The sequence below is a fragment of the Melitaea cinxia genome, chromosome 5 (assembly GCF_905220565.1).
Source record: "Melitaea cinxia chromosome 5, ilMelCinx1.1, whole genome shotgun sequence".
In the NCBI taxonomy this organism is placed as follows: Eukaryota; Metazoa; Arthropoda; class Insecta; order Lepidoptera; family Nymphalidae; genus Melitaea; species Melitaea cinxia.
In genome coordinates this window covers 5,606,695-5,632,411 of record NC_059398.1, presented here as the reverse complement: position 1 = coordinate 5,632,411, position 25,717 = coordinate 5,606,695, and the positions used below count along the sequence as shown (strand labels likewise).

The 25,717-nt window shown below is 33.4% G+C and overlaps 3 protein-coding genes across 3 annotated transcripts; 2 read left to right on the top strand and 1 right to left on the bottom strand.

The window, feature by feature from the left end:
• Positions 1 to 526: 526 nt before the first annotated feature.
• LOC123653993 (zinc finger CW-type PWWP domain protein 1-like) lies at positions 527 to 4,092 on the bottom strand. Its single transcript, XM_045589956.1, has 4 exons — positions 3,864 to 4,092; positions 2,552 to 2,748; positions 1,497 to 1,998; positions 527 to 745 (listed from the first exon to the last, which is right to left on the bottom strand). Exons 1-4 carry the CDS (start codon positions 4,078 to 4,080, stop codon positions 636 to 638), a joined length of 1,026 nt encoding a protein of 341 aa, XP_045445912.1. The 5' UTR covers positions 4,081 to 4,092; the 3' UTR covers positions 527 to 635.
• A 1,937-nt stretch (positions 4,093 to 6,029) lies between these two features.
• Positions 6,030 to 13,012, top strand: LOC123653454 (RING finger protein 10). The gene is made up of 11 exons (XM_045589450.1): positions 6,030 to 6,408; positions 6,637 to 6,814; positions 7,199 to 7,396; positions 7,871 to 7,961; positions 8,291 to 8,512; positions 9,010 to 9,168; positions 9,819 to 10,290; positions 10,663 to 10,799; positions 10,957 to 11,071; positions 11,804 to 12,105; positions 12,509 to 13,012. The coding sequence occupies exons 1-11, from the start codon at positions 6,312 to 6,314 to the stop codon at positions 12,719 to 12,721; spliced, it is 2,184 nt and encodes a 727-aa protein (XP_045445406.1). The 5' UTR covers positions 6,030 to 6,311; the 3' UTR covers positions 12,722 to 13,012.
• A 7,890-nt stretch (positions 13,013 to 20,902) lies between these two features.
• Positions 20,903 to 24,944, top strand: LOC123653986 (kelch domain-containing protein 10 homolog). Its single transcript, XM_045589950.1, has 3 exons — positions 20,903 to 21,229; positions 22,768 to 22,979; positions 23,902 to 24,944. The coding sequence occupies exons 1-3, from the start codon at positions 20,903 to 20,905 to the stop codon at positions 24,551 to 24,553; spliced, it is 1,191 nt and encodes a 396-aa protein (XP_045445906.1). The 3' UTR covers positions 24,554 to 24,944.
• The last annotated feature ends 773 nt before the right edge of the window (positions 24,945 to 25,717 follow it).

Here is a 25,717-nt window from a genome sequence, read left to right as displayed (position 1 = left end):
AAGAGTTTTACAAATAATAAAAAGTGTAATTGGATATTTGAGTTTGTGCTCCTTCACTCGTTATCAATTCGACTGTATTTTTTATACGTGTTACTGTTAACTCAAAACCTTTCAAGTGGGTGTACCTGCTGAAAATCCCAAATAAAAAATGATGATTTGCATGGGAAGGTATTGTAAACTATTATGTGTTTGAAACAGGGATTCCAAAATTTTCATACAGTTTTTATCTGGGCTATCTGGATTCCAGATAGATCTATCTAGATCCAGATAGCCTAATGAAAAATTGTATGAAAATTGTACCTACGTAAATTTTGAAATCCCTGTTTCAAACACACAATAGTTTACAATAACTTCCCATAAAAATCACCGACTTTTTTTTGGAATTTACAGCGGGGGTCTCTTGTGGTTGTTTTGTCGTCTCAAACATATCAATTGAAATGTAGATTCGTTCTTGTTACTATTTTATATTTTTGTAATACAAAAATATTATGTAGTTATACAGTTTGAATACAAATTAAAAAACATATTTTAGAGAAATTAAAATACGTTTAATCGTAACAAAGTATCTTTGTTTAAAATAAATTAAGTAAGTAGCAAAAGTGTGAATATTTTTTAATATTAAGTTTCATAAACATCTAGAAATCAAAATCGTCACTAGCGGTAGATGCTGCACGTTGGAGTGATTTCTGAGAATCTTCGACAATGTTGGTTTGGTTCGTATTGTCAGGATTCATTGAAGAAGTTTCTGTAAATGGATTGAGGCTAATTAATATATTGTAATGTAAATATATATTATTCGTATTATTACTGCTAAAACTTAACTAGTAAAAATATGTACGGGTCAATATTATTTTAAGGAATATTTTTTTTAATAACATAAAACCACTGTCGTCTGTTTCTACTACGGTGAGCAACTTAATACTTGTGTTATAGGTAAGGCCGGCTGTTATAGCTATATTTTTTTATTTAGTTATATACATATAAATAATACATGTATAAATAAATACAAATATTACACCCCGACTCGGGCGGGATTCGAACCCACAACTCCCGATGCAGGGTACTAGTAACTGCGCCAATGGGTTAGTCAAAATTTAAATAATAATTTTCTTACCAGATATTAAATGAATTGATTTATTTATGATTGATAAATGGATTATTCGTTCGTAACAGTTTTTGTTTACTTTTCTAATGTTGAGCGAACTTAATAACTTTTTAATTCTAATTATTTAATTACATTACAATATATCCGCCAACCCGCATTGGAGCAGCGTGGTGGATTAAGCTCTGATCCCCCTACACGGGGAAAGAGGCTTATGCCCAGTAGTGGGATATTACAGGCTGAAGCGTAATTACATTACAAACAAATATGTACAGTATAAATATTAGTATGGATAAAAGTCGCTTTCTTTTAATTGGGACAGTTTTTTAATTTAATATAAAAATTTTAAATAAAAAGACTAAAAAATACATCAAACTCATTACTATAGCATTACCATTGAGGGCGTTTTTCGTCAATTCTGAATTAGTGTCTACTTCTACGAGTAACGACGTTTCTTTTCCATCACTTACTGCATTTCTATCATTGTAATCACTACAACTTTTCTTTCCTAATATTACCATATTTTTCTTTTTATTGTTTGTTTCTTTACTATTCATTTCATCGTCAGAATCAGATTCACTTGGAAGCTCTACATTGAATTTTTTCTTAAAACGATCTTGATATTTTTTCATTACGTTTTTGTTTATTTTCTTCGGACTAGCTATTATTCCTTTGTACCTTCCTATAAAACTGTACTTCATAAGGCGAGCTGAAAGCGATAATTTTTCTGCATCGTCTGCCTGTTCTATGGCTACTTGTAAGCGTTTGTTAAATTTTTTTCTTCTTAATAAGGACTTGAGCATCTTTTTATTTTCGGTATAGGGTTTAAGTTGGTTAGGACTCATCCATGCTCTTGTTACTTCGAATGCGTCAAAGAAAACTACATTGTAATGAGTCTGAAACGCAACAAACTGTTTAGATATTCAACAATTAAACTATGCTAATTAAATCAATTCACGCTGTCACGTTTATCTAAATTATTTCAGAAGTCATAAATTATCGAGCGTATGTTCGACTTTTCTATTAGACTATACGGCTTCTTAAGTTGATAAAAAAAATTACCATATAGTAATTTCGTTTGTAGGGAATGGACCTCATTTCAAATATCATATAGGAATCAGAGGATTTGACAAAGAGAGCTAGTAATCTGCTAGATAGCAATTTCAGTCTCAATACCTATATTTCTCCAAGACCGTGTGAGTGATTTTCTCAATTCGACTACATTTTTATGTGTTTATCTCAACGATGTAGGTGCCGATTTTGATTATCTTTTTTATAATATTTAAAATCTGGTGCTTGTCATGTCATCTGACGAGTAGTTTCCGAGTTATCACTAGTAATTGGTATTTAACTGAAGTTTAAGATGTTCACATTTTATTACTAGCCGATGTGAAAATTGAAGTATTTTTGTTTGAGAATGGAAATAATTTTAAGAAATTTATATCTCACGGGTATGTCAGAGAACCCGTCAAGCCAGTAGTACTGTTCGGTGTCCGGGCAGTCATCGACCATGGCCGGCCACCACGGCCAGCCAGCCATACGAGCTAACACTAAAGAACCCGCTGCATACTCGCTGTGGATGAGATCTTCCTCATCGTGAATACGGAGAGGTACTTCTGGTGCTGTGCAGGAAGCTATGGATTTGTCTGTAATGTATATAAAGTTGTGCTGTGTGGCTACGGCACTAAAGAATTTAGCCACCCCCTCTCTTCCCGTGGGTGTCGTAAGAGGCGACTAAGGGATAACAAGGTTCCACAACCACCTTGGAACTTAAGAAGCCGACCGATGGCGGGATAACCATCAAACTGCTGGCTTTGAAATACACAGGCCGAAGACGGGCAGCAGCGTCTTCGGTGCGACAAAGCCAGTACTACGGTCACCAACCCGCCTGCCCAGCGTGGTGACTATGGGCAAAACACATAAGTTCACGTTATTTTTGGCGTAAACTTGTGGAGGCCTATGTCCAGCAGTGGACTGTATAGGCTGTAATGATGTATATAAAGTTATAAGTTGACGACCACTCTGGTGTAATGGTGCGTGTGCCGTGTCAGCGGCGAAAAAACACCGGCGGCGGTCGCAGGTTCGATTCCCGCTCGGAATGGATATTTGTGTTTATAGAAATATTTATTTCCGGTTTGTTTGTCTGTCCTTGTGGGTCTCCCCATCGTACCTCGGAGATCACGTTAAGCTGTCGGTCCCGGATGTTATCATATACACCTAATAGCGATCGGTATTAATAATAAGGGATATATCCGTCAACCGAGCTACCTGTAACGAGCGAATTTGGGTCATTCTATGGTTTTGCTGTTGTTGTAATGATTTCGAAGGTTAAGGCTACACATAATGGGTTTTTAGAAAGCCAATATGCAATAAATACAATATGTAATATAATTTGCGGATACAACTTAAATAATTTAATTTAAGTTGTATTCTGTCTATGCTCTCGAGTGTACTTGTCGATCATAGATCAAGTAAAAAAAAGTTTTTTTTTACTAGACCTGTGTTGTCGATGTAAATTGTCGGTTTTATTTGTTCCGAGAAAGAACTCAATTATATATTATTAATAAAAAAGGACAAATTTTCCGCAAGTCCAACAACATTGTTGATTTTTTATAATAGATATGTCTCATTTAAGTAATCAAATATTATGTCCTTAATTACTATTAGCTATCTAATTGGCAAACACACAAAAATGAGTATATCGGTTTGCATTATTAACCTTAAAAATTACCCTTAATTACTCCAAACTGATAAGATTTACCTTGGTTCATACCACAATACCATTTGCTGGGCAATTCATGTTTATCAAGAACATGAGCCAGATGTCTCCATTTATTGCAGTCGTCACATTGCACCCAAAGACCTTTAGTACGTCGCTTTTGAAGCCAAAGCAGTCTTTGGCGATGAGATAAGTCTTCCGCAGGCTGACTGAGAATATCTTTATAATTGCTAAAATGATTTTTGTAATACTGTTTCATACTTATAGAATATAGACATAGCTATCGCATTATCTCTTGTAATTATACGGACTTAGCGTGTATTACTTTTGTAAAATTTGATTGAAAATCTAAATACATTAAATATTAAGGCAGTATATATTTTAAAAAATACAAACTTTATTTTATCTCAATGTCAGCTGGATTAGTGAAAAGCCTTAAGGGACAAATATTATTATTACAGTGTCCATTACATACCATCACTGTTTAATCAGTGTATTTAGTTATTGTAAAATCTAGGTCATGTCATGTTCCTACTTAATTTGTGTTAAGCTCAACAAAATAAAATTATAAAATTTCATAATTACCTGCTAGTCTGAGAATCTGATTTTTCATTGATTGAAAAATTGATCTTTTGCTTTTTATTTCGAGACTGAGATAGGTTTTGGGGCTGTGGAAAATTAATATAACAATTTAAATAAATCATATTTAGAATATAGTTCTAATAATTAAGTTAAAAAACAATAAGGTTATTCTGACATTTATATATTCTGACTACCCTCAAATAATTATATTACAGCTGCTTAGTCATACATAATACTTATCATGTGCTATCAATCAATCATTTGATATTATTTATGGTTAGTTTTACTTTATGAATTTTAACACGATGTTTTATGGTTGAATTATAAAGTAAACAAATATTCTAACACAATAACATGTTATTTAGATCTTGTTAATAGATAGATAATAGAGGATTTTTAAATGAGTACAAACATAGTCAAGACTAGTATGTTTAAAGTATTAATAAAGATAGAGACATAAAAGTTTTAAATAAAAATTAAAATGAGTAGTAAAAAGAAACCACTGTGAACTCTTTGCCTATCATTACAGCCTATACAGTCCACTGCTGGACATAGGTCTCCACAAGTTTACACCAAAAATAACGTGAACTCATGTGTTTTACCCATAGTCACCACGCTGGGCAGGCGGGTTGGTGACCGCAGGGCTGGCTTTGTCGCACCGACAACGCTGCTGCCCGTCTTCGGCCTATGTATTTCAAAGCCAGCAGTAGGATGGTTATTCCGCCACCGGTCGGCTTTTTAAGTTCCAAGGTGGTAGTGGAACCTTGTTATCCCTTAGTCGCCTCTTACGACACCCACGGGAAGAAAGGGGGTGGCTATATTCTTTAGTACCGTAGCCATACAGTATAATAAAATAAAATAATTTTAACAACAACTAGCATTTTTTTAGTAAAATTAACGTCAAATCTTATAAATTGGAGTGACTACTGTTTAGTTATAGTCAATCGGTTTCAATCGTGTTTCAATGTTTTTTCTTTGTTTCAATTTGAAATGTAATATCTTACGGATGGTTGATGAGCTCCCTCCTCGGGTTCGAATGCAGTTTCAACTGGTACATTTACCCTTTCCATTTTAATTAAATGTTTTAATCAGCAGATTAACTTAGAACAGAAATAAAAATTTCTTAAAATGCCGCCAAAATTTACATTTCCGCTAGATTGTGATACGTGAAATAATAACGAGTAAGGTATTTTAAGACGTCCACAAAATATAGTCGCTAATAATAATAATTGTTATGCGATAAATATTTTATTAAGAAATATTTATTTTAAATATAAGTTCATAATTTACAGCTAGTTATTTTTTATTTAACAGTAATTTATTATTTATTATTATATTAACAATGAAGACAATACATAAATTAAGGAAATATTTTTGATTATGCTAGGTGTGTATTATTATTTATTACGGTATTTGATAATATTTGACCTTCACAGAGTAAAAACCTAACACTTCCGTTAAAGCCATTATAAGTACTTTTAATTTTAAAAACTAATATTTGGTGCAATATTTATACTTAGAAATTTTTTATTGTAAATTACATCACTGTGTATAATATATTATTAAGTATCAATTTTGAAAACATAATTTATTCTATTTTTAAAAGGAAGTGCGCATGATATTTATGTGGCTCTTCGCCGGCTGGAGAGCTGGTCGCCATATTAGTGGCGGATTGTAACAAAAAGTTTTTGCTTCTGATTTTCGTCGTTATCGGCGAAAGGGAGTATAAAATACTCCCATTTTGTGTTTAAAGTTATCGTCAGTGTATTTATCGCTAATTATATATTTTACTGAGGAAAATATATTTTTCTTGTTGTGTTGTATTATAAACATGGCTTTTTAAAATGTCGGCCCTGAACGTAAAATTTTCTTCTCCTTGCGGAGTATCCCGCTCAATTGCTTTTGTGGATGTTGGAAGAATCCAGGATGGACAAGAAATCTATAAACCGTTCCGTCTTACAACAGCCGAGGGCCTCCGCCATCGACTGTAAAAAAAGTACAGCAGGTTAGTATTTAAAAGGTCAACCTCATAAGTCATGTACCCACATACACCCTACATATTGAAAATAATAAATCGTACAATTTTCATGATACATAATGCAACCGAAGGTCAACAAAACTATTATTTTTTTTTTGAAAATCAATTATAATTCTGAAACAGTTGTTTATTAGCCTTTTTAGATGTTTTGATATTTTGTACTTCATACAAGAAATGAGACTTTCACATTTGTAGAATTGACGCATAAACCTTGGCCACGGAGCAATAAGAAACGCGAAGGACCTGGCAGTGTACCCAAAAATGAATCTGTTCGAAAGAATATGCCATCGCCGAGGGGTAGAGGTCAAATGGATAAGCGGCCGCGCACCCGCGGTGCCACCAATTTCCCTCTGGGTGGAACGCAGAACACCGGGTAAACTTAAAATTTGAGTTTTTGTACTTGAAAAATAACTTTAACTAATTTTAACATTTGAAGGTAATTATGAAAATAATTAAATTAACATTTTCATAATTACCTTCAAATGTTAAAATTAGTTAAACTATATTTTTTTAAATTACAATATTCTGTGTTTATACTTAATATTTTATATCAATAGAGTGGTAGTGATACCAGCCAAATAATAAACTAATTGGTTTATGTTTTTTGTCCAGAACGAAGTAGTTGCATTTATAAAATAATAAAATATTTGTCTTTTAGACGCTTACAGTTTTTATTGGACACAGGCAACCATTAGTTATTCAACTGCCTACCTGAATAAATAATTATAATAATAATAATTAATGTATCTGTTCACAGGATAGAGGATGATGATGAACCTGAAATAGGGTCTGTGTTTACACCTGGAAGCAAGAAACAAAACTTGAACCATTTACTGAACTTCATGTATCCCTCCCGTGGTGGTACCGGGGAATGCGGAAGGGTACCGGCATTGCGTCGTAAGGCCCAACAATGGGTCTCATACAAACATGAACATGATCTCTACCTCCGAGCATAGTATGCGCCAAATAAATATTCAACACTTATAGGGCCAGTTTTACTGGTTATGGATTAAGTTTATACTGGAAATAAGTTACAAATACAATATGACAATGATACAATCTTTTCACTTTAATTACAAAGCTACAACTTTTAGATTTATATTTTCTAATATGAAATGTCTCATAAATATAAGTAGTAGAATTTGATGGTAAAAAAGAATAATATATTATAACCTTTTAACTGTTGGATACCGTCATCTGTGAAATAGCATTATCCAGAACCGGTGAAACTCGCCCTTAAAGTTATAGTAGATATATTTAACTGATTGTTGCTTAGCATTGCTACTTTATTCTCTAAATTTTATTACTACTAAAAGTAAGGTACTAGGTGCTGTACTTAAAAATTATTTCGATAAAATATTTCTTTTCGGAATTTGAATTGCTTACACAGTGCACATTTAGTATATCTATGTATTTTTTTACCTTTTAGCTGTCAGTTTGTGGTCAAGGAAGATGCGGATGACATGTTAAATATACTGGACCCTGATATGCCTCTTAAGTGGGATCTAATTGAGGAAATTGTAAGTCCGACATAATTCTATTGTTTTACTAGTAAAAGTCAAGTTATTTATATTGTTTTATATTAGAATGTTTACACTATATGTGACTTTTACTAAAATATCTTGTAATATCAACACATATCTTTCTTAAATGTATTTAGAAATATTTTTTACCTGTAATTCCTAACGTAAGATGAGAGATGGTAGTCATTTTTTAACCTGTTAATTATAAATGACCATACATATAATGCAGTGCAGTAATGCAGTAAGTTAAATAATAAAGTTACAGATTTTTTCTATTGTTACTATTATTTTATTGCTTTAAATGCTTTAAAACAATCTTGTCATAGGTGGTCAGAAGCACCGGTAAATCTGAATGCCCAATATGCTTGGGTACGCCCGTTGCCGGGAGAGTTGGACGTTGCGGGCATGTTTACTGCTGGGCGTGTATCTTGCATTATGCTGCTGTTCATGAGAAGCAGCCCCCCCCATGCCCCGTCTGTGCAACCTCATTACAAGTTACTGATATGAAACCAGCAAAGATAGTGCAGTGGGAATCTCCAGCTGAAGAGGTACTTCAAATTTAGTATTATTACTAATCCCTAATATAATATAAAGGTTTATTTTATTTGAGATTTTGTGACATTGGTAGGGTAGATAGAGATTCTTTTTATTTCACAAATTTTGTGTATATTTTTGTGATTTTTCTAAAAACTGAAATAAAAACTACATAATTTAACAGTAAAAATAATTGTGTGTACCTAATACAAGGATATTAGGTTGTTCTTTACTGTAAAACTCTTTATAGTGGACATATAGTTTAGGTTTAGATGTCCTTTGTGTGTTTAAATTGTCTATAAAAAGTGACATTGGCAAAGTATTTGCTATTTTGTATTAGCTATTTTGGTGTTGTTAAAAGCTATAAAAATGAAAATAAAATAAATTGTTATCTATAAAATTTATCCTATACATTAGATAAATTACTAATCAGAAAACAATAAATAATATAATTTGCATGACTGTTGTGTTTAATATGATTTACAGCATTTGTTTTTATTTATTATTTTAGGTAACCATGCGTCTCGTCCGACGTTTACGTGGTTCAAATTTTGTGGAAGTTGCACCACCTCGCGGTCAATTGAAAGAAACTAAAGAACAGCGTATTCTGCCTCTAGAAACTCTCTATGAGGCTCCATATGCCAAACTGTTCTTTGCTACAAAGCAACAAGTATGTGTAATACTAAATAATAAATAAATAAATATTTACAACATACACACACGGTCTGTTCCTAATGTAAGCAACTTAATGCTTGTGTTGTAGGTAACAACAGCCGACTGGTATAGTGACTTTTTTTCGATAATCATACATATAAATAATACATTTATAAATAAGTATATATATTACACCCAGACTCAGGCAGGCAGAAAGCAGGGTCACTACAAACTGCGCCAACGGGCTAGTCAAGCTAGTAGCTTATTATATTTTATTGATTTTAGCTATTCACATTTTAAATTAAATTAATGGTAAAATAATTTCACAGTTTTTACAGTTTGATTTTAAAGAATTATTATTCGATTTTGAATTATGATCAGTTGTTAGTACAGAAGAAATAATTATTTTAATAAAAAATATTATTTGCTAATAAAACATATTATACTACTGTCTAATGGAAACTAGTGTATTTTTAATAAGCAAACAATAGATAAATAATATATAATACATAACCACAACATAATACAACCATTGATTTCGATGATGCCTCCTATGCAGTATTTCATTACTTATTATTACCTATAATTTGAGTTACTTTTCTTTTGCGCCGGGCCTGGGTTTTTTTTGAGCATTGTCTTTTATATTGTTTATTAATATCTTTAAAGGTTATTGACATTTTGGAAAGAGACAGAAATGAAATAAAAAACCAAATATTAGCCGAGATAGATACAACTGAAATAATCTACCTGGAACAAGCATTGGAAATGCTTCAGTTAAAAGAACAAAAAATCAAAATGCAATATGAACAACCAAAAACTGTACAATCTTCTGTACCTGAAGAATTTGTACTGACGGTATGTGAGAAACTAGAGGTTAATGGGAAAAAATTAGATTGGTTTGATGTAACTGATGAAGGAGCTACATGCTTAGAAGTACTTGAAAATGAAATGGGAACTTTGAAAATTGAATCTAACTTGAACCCAGATGCGAAAGCCTTTCAATGTGACATCAATGACAACCAAGTTGAAGAATTTCCACTCATAGAGAGTGCTCTACAGCATGATGACACTTGTGACAATACAATTTATACGGATATTGACAAGCAAAATCAGACTAAGTACTTTTATTTCTACCAATGTAAGTTTATAATCAAATAATTAATTAATTAGTAAAAGAAATATTAGAACATAAAAGTTTAATCAATTCAAATTTTATGAGTGGGGTAGTAAAATAAGTAATGTTTAAGTTTAAGAGTTGTTTTGTCAAAGTGTTTTACATGCCTACAATTAACGCCAAATGATCATTGTATCTTTGTACTACTTTAATTTCTAATAGAAATGACTATAAAATATCCATCAATATAAAATACCCATCAAACGATAAATTACAATTAAAAACTGTCATTTTTTCTAATTTTTGTCATTTTATATTTTTGCAGTCTTGTAATAATAGACATAATTTTTACATCCTACCCAAACTCGCTTTTAAATGGTAGTAAATATTTTCCAGCTGACGATGGCCAACAAGTGTTCCTTAACAGCCTAAATGTACGGGTATTAAATGCTACATGGGGCTGTCTTGCCGCCGCGCCGTCCGTTATCCGCGGACGCGTACTACAACGTAACACATTGTCGCTAAATGACCAGGTTATTTAAATAATATAAATTTATTAACGTTTATTAAAAGTTTTATTGTTATTGGATTGATTTTATCATGTAAACATATAGATCGATAAAAATGTATGTGTTTCCTCCTTTATTTTAATATATAAAATTATATACTAAATGTAAAATTCTTTTTTAGACAAGAAAACAGATGCCCTATACTACCCACTTACCTCTACATTGCTCCTTTGATATTGTGGAACTGGATCTACAGCCACCTTATGTAACCAATGAAGCTCTTGGAAATTTTGCAGGTGTGTTAAATTTAAGACTAAAAAAACTTATTAGGGTCATATTTTTATGTTTAAAAAATAATTAATTATTTAAAAGAAATGTAATATTCAACTGCTGGCCATATGCCTCTTTCCCCATGTAGGAGAAGGATGAAAGCGTAATCCATTACGCTGCTCCAATGCGGGTTGGTGGATATATCTCTACTATGAGTAACAATTACTATCAGGTGTACATGATAACAACCGGGACCGATGGCTTAACATGCTCTCCGAGGCACGGTGGAGGGACCTGGCCGAAGGGACAAGGACTGCACAAACACTCAGACCACGGCAAACATATGTATGGCCAATACATTGCCATACATATGTTTGTCATGTGCAGGGAATGTACCCGCAACCGCCAGCACAATATCCACAAAACAGTGCTGTGACCGTTGCGGCAACGCGGCATCACTAAAGAAAATAAACATCATTTAATTTTCTAAAAAATAATTTCTTATTATATTAATATTTTCTTTCTTTCTAATAAATAATTCTCATTAATAATACTTCGCGTCTTCGGTGCGACAAAGCCAGTACTGCGGTCACCAACCCGACTGCCCAGCGTGGTGACTATGGGCAAAACACATGAGTTGACGTTATTTTTGGCGTAAACTTGTGGAGGCCTATGTCCAGCAGTGGACTGTATAGGCTGTAATGAATAATACTTCATTAATTTTTATGTAACTTAACAGTCTCTATTAAAATTTACAGCTGAAATTGAACGTCGGGCAAGGAATCGAGCCAAACATAAGCGAGATGAACGACGCCGAGAGAGAGATCATCGTCGTAAGATGGAAGGCCCTCCGAAACCAGACTTTTCGTCGGAAGTATTGTTCCCATCTGCTCTCCCTACATACAGTAGTTCACAGCCTACCTTTAGTAGTAGTCCTCGACAAATGGAAACTTTCACTAATATGGATCAATCTCCATCCACGAGTTCTATTTTAAGTTCAGAAACAGAACAGGCAAGCCCTTCTACAAGTTCTTCTTCACCAGGACTTTCATTTGCTAAGGTAAAAATATTAATGATAAAAATTATATTATTGATTGACACCTACATATATTACATACATACTACTATATACTTATACTACTACATATATTTATTATATTATTATTATAAATTTAACAAAGATTGCTATTAAAGCAAAGTGTAGCAGTAGTAGTATATAATTGACATAAGCTGAGGTTTGTTCTCACCAGGAAACATTCACAGAACGAACGTTCATTCTGAGACCTACTAGACTTCTACTTCTCTTTTGAAACCAGATTACGTTGCTTGTGCTAATTGCAGTATTGCATAATATTTTATGTTATCTAAAAAAAATTGATAAATAACTATAACTTCTGATATTTAATGTTCAGTTTCTAAACATTTTTAGTACAAATGATCCACAAAACTGTGATCTATTACAGATGGCTAGTGCTAGTGGTACTTGGCGTGTACGTAAGGCAACACCTCCGTCTCCTCCGCCCATCGAAGATGAATCGACTGGTCCTCGCACTATGGTGCTAAGCGACGCCATAGAAGCCGCATTACATGCCAATTCTGTACAGCCATCAGGAAAAAAAAATAAAAAATCTAAACAAAAGCTTCTTTTCGCTACAGGAATGCATCGCGCACCTTAAATGTCATGTCATTGGAACTGTTTTTGTTTTCTTGACTAATTGAAATAAAATTTTATTATGAAATATTGTATAATAGGTACGTCTTATATAATTTGTGGTTACTTTTTTAACTTCAGACATTTTCATAATTTTTTCTGAGTATGTGATATGATGATAGTATATATATTGTATTTGCAAATATTATTTTGCTTGTTTTATGTTTACAAAACGTGTACTAGTAATAACAATTACTTAGTTTGCTCACATCATCATTATTATAATTGGGTTGAAGAATAAACTCAGGTGAATTAACCAGACTTTTCATTTTCATATACGAATAATAAAATTGTAACCAGCTGATGTTACACATAAGAGCGGCTTATGATAATCGCATTGTACTATCCCGTACGTTCATGCGAGTCATAGAAACCAAAACAATTATTTTCAGAAATTTATGTTAATTCCTGTTTCATGCCAACTTGGATGCGGTTTGTAAACAATAATCGAACAAATAATTATTTTTGAGCAATAAATGAGAACAAATGATTTGTTTATAAAAAAATAGTAAAAATAACTTCAGCCGCCAGGTTTAGGAAGGTTTGGAACGTTACAAATTAGCATTATAATAAATAGCAATCATTTTTTACCGACTTCCAAAAAAGAAGGAGGTTCTCAATTCGACTGCATTTTTTTTTTATGTAACATCAGAACTTTTGACTGGGTGGAGCGATTTCGACAAATTTTCTTTTAATCGAAAGGTGGTGTGTGCCAATTGGTCCCATTTAAATTTATTTGAGATCTAACAACTACTTTTCGAGCTATATCTAATAATGCGTTTTTACTTGACGCTTTTTTCGTCGGCCTACGTTGTATTATACCGCATAACTTTCTACTGGATGTACCGATTTTGATAATTCTTTTTTTGTTGGAAAGGAGATATTCCTAGTTTAGTACTATGATAAGGAAACCAGGATCTGATGATGGGATCCCAGAGAAATCGAGGGAAACTTGAAAATCCGCAATAACTTTATTGGGTGTACCGATTTTAATAATTTTTAATTTAATCGAAAGCTGTTTGTCATGTGGTCACATATAAATTTTATTGAGATCTGATAACTAGTTTTTGAGTAATCTTTGATAACGCGTAGTTACTTGACTAATTTTTCGTCGATCTACGTTGTATTCCTCATCGATGTAATTGAAGTCGGTTTTTTTTTTCTTTTGTGAGCAAACACAATTATAATCGATACTTTTGTTACCGTTAAAATTTTTAATGGTAATTTGGTAACGGAAACCTTTTTTAACGTTAAGTTTAACCGGTAAATAGAATTTTAACGATACTGATAAAATTACTTCTACGACGTTGCCGCTCCGTGCAAAAATTGTTCAACTGGAGGCGCTGAAATCATCGCGCTGCGCCGAGCAGCGCGGGGGATGATAAGAGTGCCAACTACGGTCTTGACCGTGGTGGCAAAAATCTCGTGGCATTTGAAATTCATAATATAATACATACAAGAAACTTTTCAGGTATATTAGCAGCGGATGGAGCGAAATAAAAGGTTATACGGTTGGATTAATTGCGTTGTTTTATTTTTTTACTTTTCGGTGCTACACACAAAATGGATGATCGCCTTGACCGGCGGACAGAGAGAGAGTTGCCATACTTAAAATTAAATTACAAACCAATAAACTATTATAATTAAAATATTAATGTTGCCACATTCTTACAAATATTCAATACACCCCCTCAACAGTATATTTTAATTTAAAGTACACTTATTTACACCTTAAAAATTTTGAGACACTAGTGCACCTACATAACACAAACATAACCTCAAAATAAATGCACAGAGTCAGAGCCCTCAACTTAAGAATAACTTACTGAACACTTTCCTATGCATGTATCTACTTACAAAGATAGTTTACAAAGTTATGACAATATCATATCCCTAAGTTTAACAAACAGTGTTTTTCCTAATGGTTTAGTAAACAAATCGGCAACATTGTTATTACTACAAACAAATTTTAATTTAACTAAACCTGCTGATACATTTTCTACTATATACTGATACTTTATGTCTATATGTTTTAATCTCTTATTACTGTCGTTGTTGTTTGCTATATTAATTACACATTTGATTGTCTTCAAATATTTCAAAATATACATTAACATAACCAAAGTCTTTGAGTAACTTCTTCAAAAAAGATCCTTCCATAATACTCATACTAAGAGCTACATATTCAGCTTCACAAGATGACAGTGATACACAAGATTGTTTCTTGCTATACCAAGAAACTGGGGAATTAAAAATATAAAATATTTGTCCTGATGTTGACTTCCGGTCTGATACATCACCGGCCCAGTCTGCATCACTGTAACCTTGCAGTTTACATACATTTTTACTGTCCTTATCATATTTGTATGTTAAAGATAAATCAATAGTACCATTTATGTATCTCAATATTCTCTTTAAACATTTAAACAAAGCTACACTAGCACAATGCACATATCTACTTAGAAATCCTACTGCAACATATAAATCTGGTCTAGTACAAGTAGCATATAAAAGACTGCCTAATAAACTTCTACAGGTTTTTTCTATTTCAATACTTTCACTTTTATCTCTCTGTAACAATTCAAAATTAAAGTTCTGTTCCATTGGAGTACATACAGATTTACAATTTGACATTTGATATAAATCCAACAACTTTAATAAATACTTTTTCTGATTAATTACAGTTACATAATTTACAAGATCCTGTTTAATATTTATTCCCAAATAATTACTGGCCAGACCTAAATCTTTCATTTTAAAGTTTTTACATATTGAATTTTTAAAGTCGTTTACTTGGTTTTTATTACAACCAAAATACAACAAGTCATCGACAAATAATAACACATAAATAAAATCATTTCCAATATGTTTGACATATAAACATGGGTCATTCTTTGATCTTAGAAAACTTTCTTTTACCATAAAACTATTAAACTTTGTGTTCCAATATTTAGGTGATTTTTTAAGACCATAGATTGACTTTTTTAATTTACATACTTTATTGTCTGGTAATCTCATAAAAACTGTCTCATTTATGTCACCATAAAGGAATGCTCCAGTAACATCCATCTGGTACACTGGTTGTCTTTTCTGGGTAGCTACAGCCATCATGGCTTTGAAAGTGGTTAATTTAGCAACAGGCGAGTATGTCTGGTCATCACAGTTCTTCTGCTCGAATCCTCGAGCCACTAAGCGAGCTTTATACAAAGCTTTTCCTTCTGCCTCCTTGACTTTAAATACCCACTTGCTACTCACTATGTTTTCTCCGTCAGGAACTTCTGCCACCTCCTCCCATGTATTATTTTCCTCCAGTGTTTGCAATTCTTTATTTATGGCTTCTTTCCATTTACTTTTATCGGGTCTCTTCATAGCTTCTTGATAGGAAATAGGTTCATCACAGCTGTAACTCAGGAACATATTTTCCTCTCCTTGTTCATAGTCTTTAAACCAGCTTGGCTTTTTCCTCGCTCTTCTAGGTCTTTCGGTTACCTCTTCTGTCTGTTCTGAAGTTTCCTGTTCTTCTATCTCTTCCTCTAATATAGCCGACTCCTCATGAAAGGAATGAATTGAGTTCCCCTCATGATCACTTTCTATTGTTTCAGGGTTCTCAATATCTTCATACTGGCTTTCTTCTAGTTCTGATACTTGTTCTGTCTCTTCTTGAGTGTCAAAATTTATGCAATTTTCTTTTTCTTGTCTTTTGTCTCTTTCTTTTTATTCTTCAGACTTTTTTATAAATATTACATCTCTCTTAGTATCTACTATGTTTCTTTCAGGAAAGTATATTCTGTATCCTTTTGTATTTTCTCCATATCCAATGAAATAGCCTAATTCTGCTTTGCTATCAAATTTTAATCGTTTCTGATCAGGAATATGTACAGATACTTGACTACCGAAGACTTGTAGATTGTTGACATCAAAATCTTTATTCCACCAAAGTTCATATGGAGTTACATCCTTCACTCGACTTGGACCAGTTCTGTTGATGACATAGACAGCAGTATTGATCGCTTCAGCCCACAGATTCTTGTTAAGGCCGCTCTCTAGAAGCATAGTTCGTGCTGACTCAACCACTGTTCTCATCTCGCGCTCTACACAACCATTCTGTTGTGGAGTGTAAGCTACACTTTGTTGGTGTTGTATTCCATATGACTTTAGCAAGTTCTCCATTTCTTTACTGATAAATTCTTTTGCATTATCACTTCTTATATATTTCACTGCGTGACCGGGGTTAACTTGTATTTCTTTCAAATACTGTTTTAAATATTCTATAGACTGACTTTTGTTCTTCAGAAAATACACCTTTCTGTATTTGGAATAATCATCCTTAATGAGTAGAAAGAACCTTGCCCCTCCTAGTGCAGTTTCTTCTATTGGGCCTCCAATATCTATATGGATAACCTCTCCTGGTTTTGTTGCTCTATGGGTACTCGATGGGAAGGGAAACTTATGTTGTTTTCCTTTCAAACATGGCAAACAGGTTTCTTCTTTACTATTTTCAAACTTAATATTTTGTTTCATCAAGATGCTTTTCACTTGGTTAATGTCTTGATGACCTAGTTTAGCATGCCATTCCCTTAAATTTGACATCACTTTTCCAACCATAGCACAAGCATCGGGTTGTCGAAATAACATTGTGTACATTTTACCATGTCTCTTCGCTATAGCATAGACACTGTTGTTTTTTATAAACTGGCACTCGGTAGCAGTTGACTCTAGCTTGTAGCCTTTATCCAGAGCAGCACTCATGGAAAATAGGTTTATCTTGATGCTCGGCACATACAAAATATTGCTTATTGATGTTTTGATCCATTGTTGACCATCGTATGCTTCTATAGGTCAATATAGGTCAATGTCGCCATAACCTAATGCTTTTATTATTGTCCCATCCCCAATAACAACGTCTTTAGGCACTAAAAACTTTTTATAGTTTATAAAATTGTCCACTGTAGAACACATATGTTCGGAAGCACCACTATCTAAGAACCACTCATTGTTTATACTTTTTGACATAAGTCCACACGCTGATATGACAAACGCGTTTTGTTTATTATTTGTATTTTCTTGTTTTTTGTCTTTGTTGTACCAACATTTTTCTTTTGAATGTCCACGTTTTTTACACTGTTTACAAAATGGAATGTTTTCAAACTTGTAGCAGTTTTCACCCTTTTTAGCTTTACAGTCTTTTTTATAATGCCCCACTTTACCGCAGATAAAGCACTTTCTTGTTTTTGTGTCAGTCTTGAATGCTGTGGAACTACTGCTTCCACTCTCTTGGTACATTTTGTTTCTTTGCTCTTCTATAATGAGCCTGGCTGTCAACTCAGACAGGGTTCGCTTTTCTATTGGAACGGAGTCCCATGCAGAGACGAAGTGTCGAAAGTTTTCACCTAGCGAACTTATAATTTTTGTAATAATCATATTTTCAGAAATCTCACCTTTTGCTTGCCTTATTTGCGTCACGATTGCTTCTATCTTGGCTATGAATGTTGATACATCTTCTGAACCGTTGTATTTTTCTTCAAAGAAACGCTGCTGCAATATGTGGAGTGACACATCAGATTTTTGTTCATAAACTGTATTTAATTTGTCCCATATCTCCTTGGCTGTTTCACAATTCTGTACATGCAGCATAGCTGTGCTGCCTAGTCTGCCTACGATGACTGCTTGAGCCTTCGCATCTAATCTCTTCCACGTGGCTAACTTTGTGTCGTCATTTTCTGGGCATTTTAACAAGCCGTTCACCAAGTCATAGGCATTCACCGCCTTTATTATGACTTTTACTTGGAATTTTCATGTATGCCAGTTACCGGCATTTTCTAATAAGAAGCGATTGTTCGCCCCGAAGATATCGCCCTCGCCGTCCATTTTTTTGCACCGAACGTGACTGCTTGACCACAGTACCACACCGCCGTTTTCTGCTTGACCGCAGTACCACACCGCCGTTTTACCACAGCTGCACCGCAATACTCCTATTTTTCGCTCCAGGCGACTGGGCCCATAACCTTTTCAGGTATATTAGCAGCGGATGGAGCGAAATAAAAGGTTATACGGTTGGATTAATTGCGTTGTTTTATTTTTTTACTTTTCGGTGCTACACACAAAATGGATGATCGCCTTGACCGGCGGACAGAGAGAGAGTTGCCATACTTAAAATTAAATTACAAACCAATAAACTATTATAATTAAAATATTAATGTTGCCACATTCTTACAAATATTCAATAGAAACAAAGAAATATGCACCTACATATATCAAACAAATATATCTTTCGTATTGTATGTAAGCTGTGTGGATACGGCAGTAAAGAATATAGCCACCCCCTCTCTTCTCGTGGGTGTCGTAAGAGGCGACTAAGGGATAACAAGTTTCCACTACCACCTTGGAACTTAAGAAGCCAACGGATGGCGGGATAACCATCTAACCGCTGGCTTTGAAACACACAGGCCGAAGACGGGCAGCAGCGTCTTCGGCGACACGAGTTAACGCCATTTTTGGCGCGAACTTGTGGAGACCCATAGGTCTCGATACCAGCGGTGGACTGCGATAGGCTGAAGATGGGCTGAAGTGATGATGATGATGACATTTATCATTTTTTCTTCAACAGATTATTATTATAGTTTGTGTGTATATATACATTATTTGCAAATGGTAACAAATAAATTTATTCAAAAAGATTGCAATAAAATAAATAATATTGAACAATGTAATTATATTTATTTGCAAACCAAGAAAAAAACAACTTCAATTACATTGGCAAATAAAACAACGTAAATAGGCGGAAAAATAGTCAAGTAAATACGAAAAACTTGAAAAGTACTACAGGTGTCTATTCAATTTAAATTTATACAAATAAATAAAATTGGAGTGTCTGTTTGTAATATTAAAATAACCGCTTGTTACTAAATACATATGTACGTATACACGGTACATATACCAAAATAACATTTTTTTTTAGAATTTTTGTCTGTCTCTGTTCGTTCCGGCTAATCTCTGAAACGGCTCAACCAATTTTGACGGTAATTTCACTGATAGATAGCTGATGTAATGAGGAGTAACTTAGGCTACTTTTATTTTAGTTTCTTTTTTAATAACTACTAACAAAACAATAACTATTTTGTTAAATTCCACGTGGACGAAGTTGCGGGCACAGCTAGTGGGACTAACAACAAAACGTGAAATCGAATTGAGAACCTCCCTATTTTAGGTCAGGTAAAATAATAATAAACGACGAACGGCTTATTCATATTCTATAATTGTTTTTCAAAATAGAATACTAATGTATACAACTGGATTTTAAGGAAGCTAGAGGCAAGTTATTTTCTCTTTGGAAGCTAGGCGTATTCTATAATAATTCAAAAATCAATAAAGACTTGAGAGACTTAGAGATTGTACAAGCGTAATAATTTATAACCTATAAAGTTAATGGTAGCAATTATAACGGTAACGTTAAATAGAACGCTAAATGAGTTAATCACTACAGCCTATACAGTCCACTGCTGGACATAGGCCTCCAAAAGTTTACGCCAAAAATAACGTGAACTCATGTGTTTTGCCCATAGTCACCATGCTGGGCAGGCGGGTTGGTGACCGCAGTACTGGCTTTGTCGCACCGAAGACGCTGCTGCCCGTCTTCGACCTGTGTATTTCAAAGCCAGCTGTTGGATGGTTATCCCGCCACCGGTCGGCTTTTTAAGTTCTAAGGTGGTAGCGTAACTGTGTTATCCCTTAGTCACCTTTTACAACTCCCACGGGAAGAGAGGGGGTGGGTATATTCTTTAGTACCGTAGCCACTAGCCAGTAGCCACACAGTACACGAGTTAATACCGGTGAAAAATATACCGGTAAAATAGCTCCAAAATAACGTTATTTAAGGTATTAATCTTTATTCAATAATTAAAGGTAATTATGTCTGCTGCGACAAATTAACGTTATCGAATTTTTAACGGAATTCCAAGCCTCCTTCTTTTTAGTGGTTTATAGCCTCTGTGAGACGAAAACAACAGACTGTCATACATGACAGCTGAGCAAACTGAGTATTGACGACAGGACAGGATTTATGTTCTTAAAGAATTTTATAAAGACTACAATAGTACTCACGTATAATAATTTTAGTTGTCGTTATTATTAGTGAAGTATAAGCGGAATGAGTTCAGTAAATAAAGATTATATATTTGAACCTTATAAAGTTACGGAGGTTAAATATCGTGGGTTTACAAGTCCCCGGCCGCGAAGTGGTCACAGGATAGCATGTGACGACGTAAATGTTTACTGTTTTGGTGGCTATAATCCATATTTACCTCTTAATACCATACAAAGGAACAATCCAACATGGACACCTGCTATGCCTTTATTTAAGGAACTTTGGAGTTTTTGTATAGCTACTAAGAAATGGACACACCACAAAGTAATAGAGAATATGCCAGAAGAATTAGCTTCGAATGCTATGTGTATGAATGGAAACTTTTTAATGGTGTGTATATATGACAATCATCACTCATCATCACATCATCGCTTCAGCCTATCGCAGTTCAATGCTGGACATAGGCCTCCACAGGTTCTCGGTTGATCCCGACCGGCCAATTTCCCACCGAGCTATTACAACTTTGGCCTCCACAGGTTCTCGACAAAAATAGCGTGAACTCATGTGTGCTGCCCATAGTCACCACACTGGGCAGGCGGGTTGGTGACCGCAGGGCTGGCTTTGTCGCACCAAAGACACTGCTGCCCGTTTTCAGACTGTGTATTTCAAAGCCAGCAGTTGAATGGTTATCCCGCCATCGGCCGGCTTTATAATTTCCAAGGTGGTAGTGAAACTGTGTTATCCTTATGACACACAAGGGAAGAGAGGGGGTGGCTATATACGTGTAGCGTATGCTGTGTGGCTACGGCAGTAAAGACAATCATGTATCAATAAAATAATATTTAGTTCACTGACTAAAATCCTAATAGTTACTGTAAGGTGTATCATCTCAATCATTTATCCTACGTTATATGTGTGATACCTAAAAAGGTGATTAAAATCAGGATCCTAAATTGAAAAAATAAAATAAAAAGTGTGTGCAATTCATATATGGCAAAGCGATATTTCTTAAAAGTCGTAGGAAGGTAGGATGTTGTGATATGTTCTTTCGACAATGATCATGGGTCGTTGGCGTCATGCAAAATGCATCTCTTACACGTTTTGCAATAATGTATTCTATCTTATTCTCACCTATACATATGTGTATTTGTTTCTTTATTGTGACATTTTTAAAAACGGAAATAATCTGGTTCTGTTGTATATAGCTGAAAGTAAAACCTTTCATACATATTTTTTTTTTAAATTTTGTCCAATTTATTAATATAATTTTGATAATACGTACTATGCCACTAACAACTTTGTACAAATGTATATTACACGACATATTTCTCTATTGTACTAAGTACTAAAATTGAAGTAATATTTACAAATTTGAAATATCATAAAAAAACAAAAATCACTTTCTATCACATAAATCTTAGTTGACAATGGAAATATTCTATCTGTTACACACATATCACTTTTCAATTGTTTGTCTATAATTACCATTCGAATAATACTACTAAATTAATTTAAGATTCTATATTTTTACTATTTTTCATAAAATAGAAGATTAGTTATTCTTTACTAACATTTATTGTTATGGAAATATGATGTAGTAGGAAAAAATTAAGGATTTTGTTTTCATACAGATTGACATACTAACTTTATCTCTCTCTCTACCTACCTTACTACTAACTAGTACTAGCTACCTTGAATTTCTCTTTCTCTCTCTCTCTCTCTCCCCCCTCTCTCCCCTCTCTCTCTCCTCTCTCCCCCTCTCTCTCCCTCTCTCTCTCCCTCTCCTCTCTCCCTCACCTCTCTCTCTCCTCTCTCTCTGTCTCTGTCTCTCTCTCCTCTCTCTCTGTCTCTGTCTCTCTCTCCTCTCTCTATCAATAGGCTTTCATTATTACTTTTATCTCTTAAATTGCAAATGTTATTGGTTTTAGATATATGGAGGCACAGGTGCACCATTTGGAACTAAATGCAGTAATGATGTAATAACATGGCGCACTTGCAGAGGAGATGCAAGGCTGCAGATTTTAAATGTTACAGGAACGAGGCCTCCAGGGCAATATGGACAGTCGATATTGTGCCACGATGGTTACTTTTATACTATTGGTGGCACAAATGGATTTGCATATAACTGTGATATTTATAGGTTAGTTATAAATGCATTCAATGTGAATAAAATTTTATGATTTTCGATCCCTCCCTCCTCCTTTGTCACATTAAGTTAAAGTTTAGGTGACCCCCCACCCTAACAAATATTAGTCTAGATTTAAATAAATAAGTATTTTATAGATTAAATAAATAAGTATCACACCTCCATGTACTCCTTTAAAACTAAATTTTGTTATAAGCTTATTCTTAGGAGCAGCCTCTAGTAGCTTGTTCAGGAACTAATGATAAATAATACAACAATGATAAGACCATGTCCTCCATTAGGAAGATCCACACTGACTGACAATGATAAGTTTGATTAATTGATTTGGTTTATTCAAATCACATGATATTTTGCTATGATAGAAACGAAAAAAAATATTGTTAAAAATTGAAGAATTTTTAAGCCTTCATATTCAATAGACTTCTTTGTTAATATTTTCCTGACATAATAAAAAAAAAAATCTTAATTCGTCAAGTAGTTCTCGCGTTATTTTTCTATCATCCGTACATCCCAAATGTTGATGTCCAACATAATATTTATTTAATCAATTCTTTGTACTTTAATAGTATTCAAAAATGACTTCAAATGTATTACTTAATATTTAATTTATAGTTTAATGTGTATTCTTTATAAAAGTGTGTATTTTATTGCTTAATAATGCATTGGTAGAAAAATAAGGGGGTGTAAGAGTAAGCACTTCCTATATTTTTCTTTTTGTAACAATAAAGCACACCTTTCCTTTGAGGTGTGCAAAACAATAAATTTACTTCTTTCATATGTTAGAATTACTTTTCAGACAGTTACAGTTAGATACAGTTTTAAGAACTGCCTAGTTATGAAAGAAATGAATAATTTCTTTTTAATGATCTGCAAATCTCACTGCACTAGAACTTTCTGTAATGTTCTTTATTTTCAGGTTAGATCTACGAACAATGATCTGGGAGCCAGTATTCATTGGTACTGGACAAGAAGGCGAACCTTTAGGTAGATATAGACATGAAATTGCTATAGTAGGAAATAAATTATACATTATTGGAGGAGGTACAGGAGAAATAGCATTTGAACTTATGGATATTCCAATGTTTGATGTAGAAACAAAAACGTGGAGTAAATTAATACCAAAAGCAGATGATTCTACTAAAGAAACCATAGTTCCTTTAGGGAGAAAGTGTCACAGTGCAGTGCAAATAAATACTTTAAATGGTGCTCAAGTGTTTGTGGCTGGTGGGACTGATGTAGGAGTTGTTTTTGATGATATATGGAAGTTAAATGTGCCAGAAATGCAATGGCAGTTAATGAAAAAAACAGTTCTTCCTCACCCATTGTATTTTCATTCTTCCACTGTAACTTCTTATGGTTGTATGTATATATTTGGTGGTATTGAACCCAAGGACAATGAAAATAGAAGAAACAATACTATGTATAAAGTATGGTTGTGTATACCAAAGTTAAGTGAGATTTGTTGGGAGGCAATACTTAGTTTTTATCCTAGTATTGACCATGTTGACAGATCAACTTTATTGAATGTGGGAATACCGAGACATTTTGTTGATAGAGTGCATTTATAATAGCATGTTTTTGTTAATGTTTCTTAAACTTTAAGTTGGTACAATAAGAACATGATTATTTATTTTTGTCATAATAATCCTAAATGAATTGTATTTTTAAAAGTATTATAAATTGTGTATTAATATTAATATCAATTTAACAAGTGTTAATTGTTATGTTCATTAGTTATATAATATTTGTATACAATCTACCATAATTATTTGAACCCAAAATCAAATAAAGGTTTGTTGACACATCAGGCATAATAGCTTTGAAGTTTTTTGTAATAATAATAATTTTTGTATATATTATTATATGTTTTCGTTTACTTGTACCTATTAATGAAAATAAAGCATAATATTACAAGCCATATGTAATTTCAAGAAATTCATACTAAAAATTTGAGAAATGTTAACGTTTTTATCTTGAAATGTTTATATATCTATGTGTATACCTACATGTTGGCGGCCGTATCCAATAAGTAATATAGGCTGTAATCAAACTATTTTTTCTAGAACATACAGATTTATGAAGAACGTAACCTGTATATGTAATGAGGCAGTATAACTGTATAATCAAGTTTTAAATAAGGGTGTGACTAAAATAAAAAATATTGTTATGTGTACCGATATCCCCGAATATAACCCTGGGACGCAAAAATGTCCCGTTTTTCAAATGGCAGATTTTTTATACAGTACAATACATGTACGTAAGGATAAGTCAAAACTTACTAACAAGACAAGCAACAGCTTTCGAATAAAAAAAGGATCATCAAATTCGGTATATCATGTAAAAAGTGACACAAAAAATACAGGCGAATTGAATCACTCCTTCTTTTTTTGAAGTCGGTTAATAATTAAATTAACCCGCTAATTGAAGATGAAAAAATAAATGTCTCGTTTTAAGCCGAAAAAATGGTCATGTTAGGTATACCCAACAGTAGAATTTATATTGAGATAGCTGAAAGTAGGAAATGTTCAAGTATATATGTGACACCGACTTTTTTCATGGAAAAACTAAGTTCTATTTGCTTACTATAAAATTATAATGAAACTATTGGTATTTAGTTGACTCGTAAAATGCGGAAACGATATATTATATTAGACTAACCTATAGATGCGAAGCCCGTTATTAACGATTTTAACCAAGCAGCTAAAAATGATTTTTTCGTTATTAACGGTAAC